Genomic DNA, 13,511 nt, shown 5'->3' on the forward strand with positions numbered 1-13,511 from the left:
AATGCAAAAGCAAAATGGCTGTCTGAGGAGGCCTTACAAATAGCTGTGAAAAGAAGAGAAGCACAAAGCAAAGGATGAAAGGAAAGATATAAGCATCGGAATGCAGAGTTCCAAAGAATAGCAAGGAGAGATACGAAAGCCTTCTTCAGCGATCAATGCAAAGAAACAGAGGAAAACAACAGAATGGGAAAGACTAGAGATCTCTTCAAGAAAATTAGAGATACCAAGGGAACATTTCATGCAAAGATGGGCTCGATAAAGGACAGAAATGGTATGGACCTATCAGAAGCAGAAGATATTAAGAAGCGGTGGCAGGAGTACACAGAAGAACTGTACAAAAAAGAGCTGCATGACCCAGATAATCACGATGGTGTGATCACTCACCTAGAGCCAGACATCCTGGAATGTGAAATCAAGTGGGCCTTAGAAAGCATCACTATGAACAAAGCTAGTGGAGGTGATGGAATTCCAATTGAGCTCTTTCAAATCCTGAAAGATGATGCTGTGAAAGTGCTGCACTCAATATGCCAGCAAATTGGGAAAACTCAGCAGTGGCCACAGGACTGCAAAAGGTCAGTTTTCCTTCCACTCCCAAAGAAAGTCAATGCCAAAGAATGCTGAAACTACCGTACAATTGCACTCATTTCACACGCTAGTAAAGTAAAGCTCAAAATTCTCCAAGCCAGGCTTCAGCAATATGTGAACCATTAGTTTCCAGATGTTCAAGCTGGTTTTAGAAAAGGCAGAGGAACCAGAGACCAAATTGCCAACATCCACTGGATCATCAAAAAAGCAAGAGAGTTCCAGAAAAACATCTATTTCTGCTTTATTGACTATGCCAAAAGCCTTTGACTGTGTGGATCACAATTAACTGCGGAAAATTCTGAAAGAGATGGGAATACCAGACCTCCTGACCTGCCTCTTGAGAAACCTATATGCAGGTCAGGAAGCAACAGTTAGAACTGGACATGGAACAACAGACTGGTTCCAAATAGGAAAAGGAGTATGTCAAGGCTGTATATTGTCACCCTGCTTATTTAATTTATATGCAGAGTACATCATGAGAAACGCTGGGCTGGAGGAAGCACAAGCTAGAATCAAGATTGCTGGGAGAAATATCAGTTACCTCAGATATACAGATGACACCACCCTTATGGCAGAAAGTGAAGAGGAACTCAAAAGCCTCTTGATGAAAGTGAAGGAGGAGAGTAAAAATGTTGGCTTAAAGCTCAACATTCAGAAAACGAAGTTCATGGCATCTGGTCCCATCACTTCATGGGAAATAGATGGGGAAACAGTGCAAACTGTGTCAGACTTTATTTTTTTGGGGCTCCAAAATCACTGCAGATGGTGATTGCAGCCATGAAATTAAAAGACGCTTACTCCTTGGAACGAAAGTTATGACCAACCTAGATAACATATTTAAAAGCAGCGACATTACTTTGCCAACAAAGGTCTAGTCAAGGCTATGGTTTTTCCTGTGATCATGTATGGATGTGAGAATTGGACTGTGAAGAAAGCTGAGCACTGAAGAATTGATGTTTTTGAACTGTGGTGTTGGAGAAGACTCTTGAGAGTCCCTTGGACTGCAAGAAGATCCAGCCAGTTCATCCTAAAGGTGATCAGTCCTGGGTGTTCATTGGAAGGACTGATGCTAAAGCTGAAACTCCAATACTTTTGCCACCTCATGTGAAGAGCTGACTCATTGGAAAAGACCCTGATGCTGGGAGAGATTGGGGGCAGCAGGAGAAGGGGACGACAGAGGATGAGATGGCTGGATGGCATCACTGACTCAATGGACATGAGTTTGAGTGAACTCCAGGAGTTGGTGATGGACAGGGAGGCCTGGCATGCTGTGATTCACGGGGTTGCAAAGAGTCGGACACGACTGAGTGACTGAACTGAACTGAACTGACTGAACATCCTTATTCAGGACCCTTGCCTCCAAAAGTGCTGGGTAGGGGTGGGGACCATCCCCCGCTCCACCCAGCTAAGGGAGCCTATTCTATGCCTCCAATTTTGAGGTGTGGAGGATCAGGCCTGGGTCCCCAGGAGACTCCCTGGGCTGAGGAGGTAGGGGAACACTAGACAAGTTCTTGCTCCTCCACATCCTGAGGGACACTCCCCCTTCAGGAATGGCTCCCTCTCCTCTTCCCTCCTTCCTGTGCCTGCCAGACCTATGTGGGCTGAGGGTACCAAGAGGGCTCCAGAGGGCGGACGGCTTAACCCTGAGGAAGGAAAGGGCCCCAGAGGGAAGAGAGGGCCCTGAAGGGCAGGGGCGGGGGTCTTAGAGGGTGGAAGCCCTGGTCCAGAGGGTTGATCGGGCCCCTGGAGGGATGAGGGGGACCTCACAGGACTGTCCAGAGGGACTAGGAAACCAGGCCCTGGAGGGCAGAAGGCTGGGCATGGTGCCTCAGGAGGTTCCTAGGGCTGAGTGGGTAGGGGAACACCAGACAGTTTCCTGCTCCTCAAACCCCATGGGAGCTGCTTCCAGCCTGCCCATCCTTTTCTTCTCCCCACTCTGTCTCATGCTTAAAGGACCTCCCTGGGTGGAGGGGGCCTTGAAGGGTAGAGGGTTCCCTGGAGGTGGATGATGCCCCACAGTGCAGAGCGTTTGGCTGAGAAGGTGGAGAGGGCACCAGAGGTCGGAGGAAGCCCCTGAGGGCAAGGGACCAGGCCTGGGGCCCCAGGGGTCTCCCTGGGGACAAGTATAAGGGGAACCTCAGGTACTTCTGCTAATGGTGTCTGAACCCCTAAGGATCCTTCCTGCTCCCCACCAAGCAAGCCTTCCTCTTCCAGTGCCTGAACTGCACCCCTACCACCCAGGTCTCGTTGTCCCCCAGCAGCCCATCAGCCTTGACAGTCCTCTGGCCTAGACCTCCCCTACTCCTCCCTACCTAGTACCTGATCACCCCTGGGGCTTCTCCTGTCCGCTTCACTGTGGGGAGTCTCCACCAGTGTCTGGTGAGTATCTTAGGCATGGAGAGACACAGACTGTGTCTTCCCTGCAAAAGTTTTTTAAAGTACCAGTTAGTGACCAAAAAGTCTCAATTCAGGATCAAAGTGTCTAGTCCAAAATAACCCAAACTCTTAACTGCATTGAATGTTAAAACTTTAGGCACAGAAAACTAAATATTTTAGGTTGCTTTCTCCATCCCTCCAGCCTCCCTAGCCCTTGTTTCTGACTTGGTCAGGGTCAGGAGCAGGTGCGAGGTGATCAGAGCCAAGGGCACAGTCTCATAGGGCCAGAACTGTATTGAGGCTGTATTATGTCAGTGTAAAACTGCTTACCCATTCTTCCTTGGTGCCTTGGGCAGCTTTTGGTAGGGTCACCTACCGAAAAGGCAGGTCCCTTGGTATAGGTGAAGCCTCTCCATTTGTCTGTCCCCATACTGTCCTGCCCCGGAGAAGGCAATGGCACCCCACTCCAGTACTCTTGCCTGGAAAATACCATGGACAGAGGAGCCTGGTGGGCTGCAGTCCATGGGGTCGCTAAGAGTCAGACACGACTGAGCGACTTCACTTCACTTTTATACTATCCTGCTTCATGTATGTACTATAAACTTCTCTAACATTTTTGTTTTTAAAAATTGATTGCAAAGTAAACTTGTTTGTTATATAAAATTCAATCATTATAAAAATATATAAATTAGAAAGCAGTACACCCCTGCATGATCCTGTCTCCCTAAATCAGTCGTTTTTCGAAGTTGTCTCTTTGGATATATTAAATAAAACTTTACAAAGTAAAACTTTTCATTTTAATACTTGAATTGATAATAAATTCATATGATTCAAAATTCAAAGAGTGTAAAAGTTTTAAGTAAAAAACTTCTTTCTACACCTGGCTTGCGATTTTTTAAAGAACCCAAGGTCAATTTGTTTAGGGAGATGGGGCCAGTATCCCAGGGACCTTCCTAAGCAGCCTGTACTCTGGATTAGAATATGTAGGTTCAAATCTTGGCTCTACCTACCAAGATTGTTGTGTGAACTTGGAAATGTTAGTTAACCTGTCTGAGCTTTAGTTTGTTTATTTGTAAATTGGGGATAAAAATACCACAAAGAAGCAATTTTATCCAACATAATCCTCTTTGCTTATCAGTCTGTTAATTCAAATATTTTAATTGGGAAATTGTGAGATAAATGATATACAGTCTATTAGTATTTTACTATGTTTAAAAAGCCTATCTAATACTTAATGACTTAAAACTGACAAATATTTGTCATATTCTGTATGACGATTGAGTGATTTCTCTGGTCTCAGCCAGTTTGTTTGGACTGGGTGATCAAGGATGGCCTCATCCGTATTTCTTGAATCTTACCTGGGATGACTGCAGTCTTTCTTCATTTGGTTACTCATCATCAAGGAAGCCAGCATTTAAAAAAATTTTTTTTTTATTTTTTATTGAAGGATAGTTGCTTTACAGAATTTTGCTGTTTTCTGTCAAACCTCAACATGCGTCAGGCATAGGTATACATATATCCCAGCTTTTTTGCGCATGTTCACCTGGTGGCATTGGGTTCTCAGCAGCGAGAAAGGCAAGCCCCAGTGCATGTGCCTTTTGAAGGATCTCCCATTGTGATGTTTGCTAATGTTCCATTGGCCAAAGATAATCACATGGTCAAGTCCAGATTCATGGTGGGGCAGGACAGAAACAAACTACCTCTTATTAGAGGAACAGCAGAGTCATACTGCATACAGGCCTGCATTTGGGGAGGAATATTGTGATCATTTTTATAAATAATCTACCACACACATACCTCACACATTTTAATTTAAAATATTCATTCAACTTTTGACATAGATTCAGGTATTTTTTTTTGAGTATGTTTCAGTTGATTGAATTCTGTATTCTCTTGCTTGTGTATACCACCTAATGAACCAGCTATGATTTCTAATTTTGTTTCCTTAGAACACAAGAACTTGAAGTCATTTGGAGAAATGACTGGAATGAGGAAGCCATACAGATTTTTAGAATCCTCCTCCACCCCATTTCATAGTGTTTCTCTCACACTTAAGTCAGTTGGAGCTCATTATTTTAATGACCTTTTCTGTCTTCAACAAGATTTTCAAAACACTGATTTATGTGTTTCCTTGAAAATTACATACTTTTTAAACTCAGACTTTACAGATTTTAGTAACACTGAATTATACTGCACAGTTGTTAACAACTGGTACAACTGTTCTAAGCCATTTGGGTAGTAAGGATAACTGATTCTTGGTGACTCTACAGTTCACCTTATGGGCATCCTGGAGCAGGCCAAAACATCTCTCAGTCAGGTTCCCAGAGGGGATGAAGAACCTCAGTTTAGCGGAAGTGGTTTAAGAGCTTCTAATGTACCTGTCTGGGCTTCCCTTGTGGCTCAGGTGGTAAAGAATCCACCTGCAATGCTGGAGACCTGGGTTCGATCCCTTGGTTGGGAAGATCCCCTGGAGAAGGGAAAGGCTACCCTCTCCACTATTCTGGCCTGGAGAATTCCATGGACTGTATAGTCCATGGGGTCTCAAAGATTTGGACATGACTGAGCGACTTTCACTTTCATGTACCTGTCTAGTAGAGCTGTTGTGAGGATAAGCTGTGAAAATACCCTTAAAGTGCTTGAGACACTTCCTTAGCTCCTTTAAGTTCTCATTAATGTTAGTTGTTGTTCTCATCGTTATCATGATTGCTCATGTTGCTATAATTATTATCACTGTTGTTAAATCCAAGGAAAGACCTTGGGATAAGATGGAAATGGCATACGAAAGAATAAAAATGGTAGTCCCAGTACCATCAGGTAATACTAGAGGAGAGGCAATGAAGGTGGAAAGGGATAATCAAACTAGGGAGTTAAGGGCTTCCCTGATGGTGCAGTGGGTAAGAATCTGCCTGCCAATGCAGAGGACACAGGTTTGATTCGTGGAATGGGAAGATTCCACAGGCTGCACAGAACCAATAAGCCTGTGTGTATGCCACAACTACTGAGCCCATGTGCTGCAGCTACTGAAGCCCCTGCACCTAGAGCCTGTGCTCTACAACAAGAGAAGCTCCACATAGAAGCCCAAGCAACACCTCACTGCAACTAGAGAAAGTCTGAGTGCAGCAACGAAGATCCAGTGCAGCCAAAAACAAAAAGACAGAAAGCTGTAGAGATAAAAAACTCATGCAAGATAACCTTGACAATGGAGCTCTGTGAAATCAGTGATTCAGGCAAGGAGCCCAGAGAAATGGACGTGTTAATTAAGAATTGTAATTTCAGTATGTTTATTTGAAGCAATATGACAAAAATGACGGAATGATCTCTGTTCATTTCCAAGATAAACCATTCAATATCACGGTAATCCAAGCCTCTGCCACAACCAGTAATGCTGAAGAAGCTGAAGTTGAATGGTTCTATGAAGACCTACAGGACCTTTTAGAACTAACACCCAAAAAAGATGTCCTTTTCATTATAGGGGACTGGAATGCAAAAGTAGGAAGTCAAGGAAACACCTGGAGTAACAGGCAAATTTGGCCTTGGAGTACAGAATGAAGCAGGGCAAAGGCTAAGAGAGTTTTTCCAAGAGAACGCACTGGTCATAGCAAATACTCTCTTCCAACAACACAAGAGAAGACTCTATACATGGACATCACCAGATGGTCAACACCAAAATCAGATTGATTATATTCTTCGCAGCCAAAGACGGAGAAGCTCTATACAGTCGGCAAAAACAAGACCGGGAGCTGACTGTGGCTCAGATTATGAACTCCTTATTGCCAAATTCAGACTTAAATTGAAGAAAGTGGGGAAAACCACTAGACTATTCAGGTATAACCTAAATCATATCCCTTATGATTATACAGTGGAAGTGAGAAACAGATTTAAGGGACTAGATCTGATAGATAGAGTGCCTGATGAACTATGGAATGACGTTCATGTCACTGTACAGGAGACAGGGATCAAGACCATCCCCATGGAAAAGGAATGCAAAAAAGCAAAATGGCTGTCTGGGGAGGCCTTACAAATAACTGTGAAAAGAAGAGAAGCGAAAAGCAAAGGAGAAAAGGAAAGATATAAACATCTGAATGCAGAGTTCCAAAGAATAGCAAGAAGAGATAAGAAAGCCTTCCTCAGTGATCAGTGCAAAGAAATAGAGGAAAACAACAGAATGGGAAAGACTAGAGATCTCTTCAAGAAAATTAGAGATACCAAGGGAACATTTCATGCAAAGATGGGCTCAATAAAGGACAGAAATGGAATGGACCTGACAGAAGCAGAAGTATTAAGTAGAGGTGGCAAGAATACACAGAAGAACTGTACAAAAAAGAGCTTCATGATCCAAATAATCATGATGGTGTTATCACTCACCTAGGGCCAGACATCCTGGAATGTGAAGTCAAGTGGGCCTTAGAAAGCATCACTATGAACAAAGCTAGTGAAGGTGATGGAATTCCAGTTGAGCTCTTTCAAATCCTGAAAGATGATGCTGTGAAAGTGCTGCACTCAATATGTCAGCACATTTGGAAAAGTCAGCAGTGGCCACAGGACTGCAAAAGGTCAGTTTTCATTCCAATCCCAAAGAAAGTCAATGCCAATGAATGCTGAAAGTACCGCACAACTGCACTCATCTCACCTGCTAGTAAAGTAAAGCTCAAAATTCTCCTAGCCAGGCTTCAGCAGTACATGATCTGTGAACTTCCAGATGTTCAAGCTGCATTTAGAAAAGGCAGAGGAACCAGAGATCAAATTGCCAACATCTGCTGGATCATGGAAAAAGCAAGAGAGTTCCAGAAAAACATCTATTTCTGCTTTATTGACTATGCCAAAGCCTTTGACTGTGTGGATCACAATAAACTGTGGAAAATTCTGAAAGAGATGGGAATACCAGACCATCTGACCTACCTCTTGAGAAACCTGTATGCAGGTCAGGAGGCAACAGTTAGAACTGGCCTTGGAACAGCAGACTGGTTCCAAATAGGAAATGGAGTATGTCAAGGCTGTATATTGTCACCCTGCTTATTTAATTTATATGCAGAGTATATCAGAGAAACGCTGGGCTGGAAGAAGCAGAAGATGGAATCAAGATTGCTGGGAGAAATATCAGTGACTTCAGATATGCAGATCACACCACCCTTATGGCAGAAAGTGAAGAGGAACTCAAAAGCCTCTTGATGAAAGTGAAAGTGGAGAGTGAAAAGGTTGGCTTAAAGCTCAACATTCAGAAAACGAAGATCATGGCATCCGGTCCCATCACTTCAAGGGAAATAGATGGGGAAACAGTGGGAACAGTGTCAGACTTTATTTTTTTGGGCTTCAAAATCACTGCAGATGGTGATTGCAGCCATGAAATTAAAAGACGCTTAACTCCTTGCAAGGAAAGTTATGACCAGCCTAGATAGCATATTTAAAAGCAGAGACACTACTTTGCCAACAAAGGTCCATCTAGTCAAGGCTATGGTTTTTCCATTGGTCATGTATGGATGTGAGAATTGGACTGTGAAGAAAGCTGAGTGCTGAAGAATTGATGCTTTTCAACTGTGGTGTTGGAGAAGACTCTTGAGAGTCCCTTGAACTGCAAAGAGATCCAACCAGTTCATCCTAAAGGTGTCCTGGATGTCATTGAAAGGACAGATGTTGCGGCTGAAATCCAATACTTTGGCCACGTCATGTGAAGAGTTGACTCATTGGAAAAGACCCTGATGTTGGGTGGGATTAGGGGCAGGAGGAGAAGGGGACGACAGAGGATGAGATAGCTGGATGGCATCACGGACTCGATGGACATGGGTTTGGGTAGACTCCGGGAGTTGGTGATGGACAGGGAGGCCTAGCGTGGTGTGATTCATGGGGTCGCAATGAGTTGGACATGACTGAGCGACTGAACTGAACTGATTTGAAGCATGACAATTTAGAAGAAGGATTCTTAAATGCTGGTTCACAAACTGTTGCCTGTTCCTGGGAAGCTTGTAAAAAATGCCGACGTTCTAACTTCTGAGTCTATAGTGAGGCCCAGGAAGCTGTATTATGAAAGGCTTCTGCTCAGGTAGATTTGGATTCACGGCCAGGTTTGGGAAGGTGTGCCATGAACACATAGAGCACTGGAAGCCAAGGAACTTGGGCTGTAGTCCTGGGTCTAGAGAAGACTTGTTCTGTGACATCTCTGCAACTCCCTCAGACCTCTGTTGAGGGTCCAGGGAAATGAAATATGTGAAGTCTTTTAGTCCTTGTAGAGCCCTAGGCACATGTAAGGGGAGATTACATGTTAGGTTAGCAGCAGGTATTCTCTGTGTTCAACCCAACCTCAGCAATCAAGGTTCCTCTCCCTGCTCTGCCCCTGCTCCATCCCTGACAGCCAAGCAAGGGACTTGACCCACATAATCTACATTCCCTTCCAGCTGTCAGTCCTTAACTGTGTTCTCTGCTTTGCAGACACCAAAGTATTATTTGTTTGTGTGGATTCTCATGGATATTCTTTCTGCAGTTTTCATTGTTGCCATATTTTATTTTCATTGGTAAGCATATGTTTTTAATTTTATATGATTTTTCCCCCAAATAAAAATATAAATCGTTTTATGGAAATTTGAAGGAAAACAGTTACATTTGTCCCATAATTCCATGTGGCAAGTCCTCAAGGAGACAGGGTTTTCTCATCAGAACCTCTGATTTCTCTCATGCTGCCTTCACACCCCTTCTCCTGCCTCTACCTGAGACCATATTCTAAGAATAGACTCTCACAGCCTTCCCAGTTGGCTCAGATAGTAAACAATCTGCCTAAGATACAGGAGACCTGGATTTGACCCCTGTGTCAGGAAGATCCTCTGAAGGGAATGACAATCCCCTGCAGTATTCTTGCTTGGAGAATTCCATGAACAGAGAAGCTTGGGGGGCTACAGTTCATGGTGTCATAAAGAGTCAGACACCACTGAGTGACTGACATAGCTAAAGCTTAATCAAAGCCTGTTACTGCAGATCCCCTGTGGATCAGTTGGGAGAGGACTGGAGTTGAAGGCTGTTCAGAACAAGTGCCTCCCCCTTCCCACCTTCCACAGGATGGGGGTGCTGTGTACAGAGCAAGCTCACCTTCCAGGAAACCTGGGTTTTGGTCCTGTTTTTTCCTGTAGTTGCTGGGTGACCCTGGGGAAGTCACTGCCACTTTCCAGGCCATAGTTTTTGTATTTGTCTGAGAAAATGACATTCGAGAATTCTTGAGGGGAAAATGCTACAAGATTCCAAAGTTCAGGGTGGGAGATGGAACATCTAGTAGAAGAATTTTTAGCTAGAAGAGACCATGGTCTTTAGATCTCATTATGCCGATTTTTTCCTCATTTGAGTTATCCTTTAAAAAAGAGGAAATTACAAACCCTCTGTTTAACATAGAATTTAACTGGATAATGTTCTTTTCTGGCCACTGCCTTGAATTGTTGCCTATTTTGTAGTAGATCCGTGAGGCTCATGGATACTCTGCTTCCTTCCAGGTGGAAAGAGAGCAAAAAAGAAAAAGTACTCAAGAGCACCAGCATTCACACAGGTAAAGTTAGAGGTCTAGCCCACTCTCATCATCCCTACCCATTGCCTCCAGGATTCTGGGCCTGCCTTCATGTTTCTGACAAAAGTTGAAGGAGCTCTGAAATTGGGGAGTAGGGACCACCGAGAAGTTGGGATAAATAGGTTGCGCACAGATTCTGGGGGCCCCTGGTATCAGGATTCATTGTGGACTTGTATCTTCTAAGTGTTGACATTCCTTGGAAAGTTTTGAAATGGATATTTTTTGTTCACTGATTCATATATTTATTTATCACATAGTTATTGAGTATCCACTTTGTGCCAAACACTGAGATAGAGACTGAAGGAACTGAAAGTTGTCTATGGAGGGTGGATCAAGAGACGAGAGGACTGGCCCACAGAGAGTGGTGAGGAAGTTGGCAAAGGCATAGCAATTGATACCTTTGGGCCAAATGCCTAGGTATAAGACAGTGAGGCTGCCGCGCTCATCAGGGCTGGGTGCTGTAGGAGACTTTAGTTGTGATATGTATGTTGAATGGTGGAGGGAGAAAACTGTGGAGGGGGCATGCTGAAAAGAACATAGGCTCTGCATATAAGCAATCAGGAAATGGCACATGAGTTTCAAACAAAGCAGCAATATGCTTAGACTTCTGTGTAAAAGGATAGAATAGCAGAATAACATTATTCAGCAGAACAACTCAAATGAAAGGAAATTAAATGAAATAAATGAAAAGAAATGGATTTCATTCTGTGAAACTGAAGGTTTAAGCCAAATTCACTCAAATCTCTTAAGGGACTGAGAGATCTCAAGTAACTCTGAGTTCTATGGATTTTTAGATCACTCTGCTAGCTGGTAAGAAGTCTGAAGGCCATGTTCCAGTTCCCTTATGATTTTTAGTAGTTATATTAGTACACTAGGGCTATGAAAACAAAATACCACAGACTAGGGGGCTTAAATAACAGAAGTTGATTATTCTCATAGTTCTGGAGGCTAGAGGTGAAAGATCAATATGCCAGCAGGTTTGGTTTCCTCTGAAGCCTCTTTTCTTTGGTTGCAATAGCCACTTTCTTGCTGTGTCCTCACACAGCCTTTCTTCTGTGCACACACTTCTACCCACCACTGCCCAGTGTCTCTGTGTGTGTTCACATTTTTTCTACTCTAGTCAGATTGAATCAGGGCCAACCCCATTGGCCTCGTTTTAGCTACCTCTTCAAAGGCCCAGTTTCCATATATAGTTAGATTTTCAGTTCCTGGAGATTATGGCTTCAACATATCAATGTGGGGCACAAAATTCAGCCTGTAACAATAATCCAGTGAAGAAATGAACAGAATATGGAATAGCTGAGGAATGCATGAATGAGAGAAGTTTTGAAGGAAAACTCTAAGATCTGTTTAAATTGGGATAAAAGACATGTCTAAAATGCCTTAGAAAAGTACAGTTAACTTGACCTCAGCTTCACACCATGTTGAAATGATATGGAAATAAGGTGAATAAGAAAGAAATTGAAAAATTTCCTGTTTTTTATAGAGTTTCCAGTTGCCCATTTAAAGAAACCAATTTTATTTATTTATTTTTTTGATCTAAGTAAATGTGTTGAAAAGCTGTTTCAGTACCTCCAAGAGACACTTCTAGGGGCTCACCCCAACTCCTAGAAGGGGTGGGGCCGAGTTCAGAATCAGAAAAGGTACAAAGATGACCAAAAAGAAGCCAAAACCACAGCCCAGATTCATTTAGGTTGAGGAGAACAGAACTTTGAACACTAAGCATAATTCACATCTTGTACCATGACCACCTACGAGATGGGCATATACTGCTGCACCTAATGCTGCCTCCAGACGGCTTTCATCACCTCCCTAGCTTTAGGATACATTTTTTCAGCCCTTTAAAGAAGTTCATCCTTGGTCTTCTGTCTCATATAGTTTCTTATGAAAAGTCTTATAAAAACATCTTCCATTTAAAAAATCATTGTTCATCTACTGGTAATATGTCATTTTTCTCTGGCTGCTTTTTAAGGTTGCTTCTTTTATTATTGGTTTTCAGTAATTTTATTATAGTTTATTTTGTTTTGTTTAAGTGTGTATATGAGTGAGTGTGTGTGTGTGTGAGTTCATCCTGCTTAGAGTTTTCTGAGATCCTTAGATCAGTGTATAATTTTATCAAATTGGATAAATTTTCAGTCTTTGATTTTCATAATTTTTTTTGCCTCTGCCTTCTTTCTTAGTTTCCTATAAGTTAGAAACTCTGTTCATTTTTATTTTTAGCCTGTTTAATGTCTGTGCTTCATTTGGATAGATTATATTTCTTTTATTTATTTATTTATTTATTTTAAATTTAATTTTATTTTTTAAACTTTACATAATTGTATTAGTTTTGCCAAATATCAAAATGAATCCGCCACAGGTATACATGTGTTCCCCATTCCTGAACCCTCCTCCCTCCTCCCTCCCCATACCATCCCTCTGGGTCGTCCCAGTGCACCAGCCGCAAGCATCCAGCATCGAGCATCGAACCTGGACTGGCAACTCGTTTCATACATGATATTTTACATGTTTCAATGCCATTCTCCCAAATCTTCCCACCCTCTCCCTCTCTCTCAGAGTCCATAAGACTGTTCTATACATCAGTGTCTCTTTTGCTGTCTCGTACACAGGGTTATTGTTACCATCTTTCTAAATTCCATATATATGCGTTAGTATACTGTATTGGTGTTTTTCTTTCTGGCTTACTTCACTCTGTATAATAGGCTCCAGTTTCATCCACCTCATTAGAACTGATTCAAATGTATTCTTTTTAATGGCTGAGTAATACTCCATTGTGTATATGTACCACTGCTTTCTTATCCATTAGTCTGCTGATGGACATCTAGGTTGCTTCCATGTCCTGGCTATTATAAACAGTGCTGCGATGAACAGTGGGGTACACGTGTCTCTTTCCCTTCTGGTTTCCTCAGTGTGTATGCCCAGCAGTGGGATTGCTGGATCATAAGGCAGTTCTATTTCCAGTTTTTTAAGGAATCTCCACACTGTTCTCCATAGTGGCTGTACTAGTTTG

The 13,511-nt window shown here is 42.7% G+C and overlaps 1 protein-coding gene across 14 annotated transcripts in view; it reads left to right on the plus strand.

The window, feature by feature from the left end:
* Window positions 1-13,511, plus strand: part of LOC102407046 (glycerophosphodiester phosphodiesterase domain-containing protein 4) — a 182,428-nt gene that overhangs the window by 139,062 nt on the left and 29,855 nt on the right. For 10 of the 14 annotated variants that reach the window (XM_045165804.1, XM_044943449.2, XM_044943451.2 and 7 more), the window contains 2 exons: window positions 9,385-9,467; window positions 10,431-10,483. In XM_045165804.1, the coding sequence (XP_045021739.1) occupies window positions 9,385-9,467; window positions 10,431-10,483 (136 nt within the window). The remainder of the gene's footprint in view (window positions 1-9,384; window positions 9,468-10,430; window positions 10,484-13,511) is intronic. The other 4 variants (XM_045165805.1, XM_045165808.1, XM_045165810.1 and 1 more) reach the window with 1 other exon arrangement.

This window comes from Bubalus bubalis, chromosome 5, assembly GCF_019923935.1.
Source record: "Bubalus bubalis isolate 160015118507 breed Murrah chromosome 5, NDDB_SH_1, whole genome shotgun sequence".
Lineage (NCBI taxonomy): Eukaryota > Metazoa > Chordata > Mammalia > Artiodactyla > Bovidae > Bubalus > Bubalus bubalis.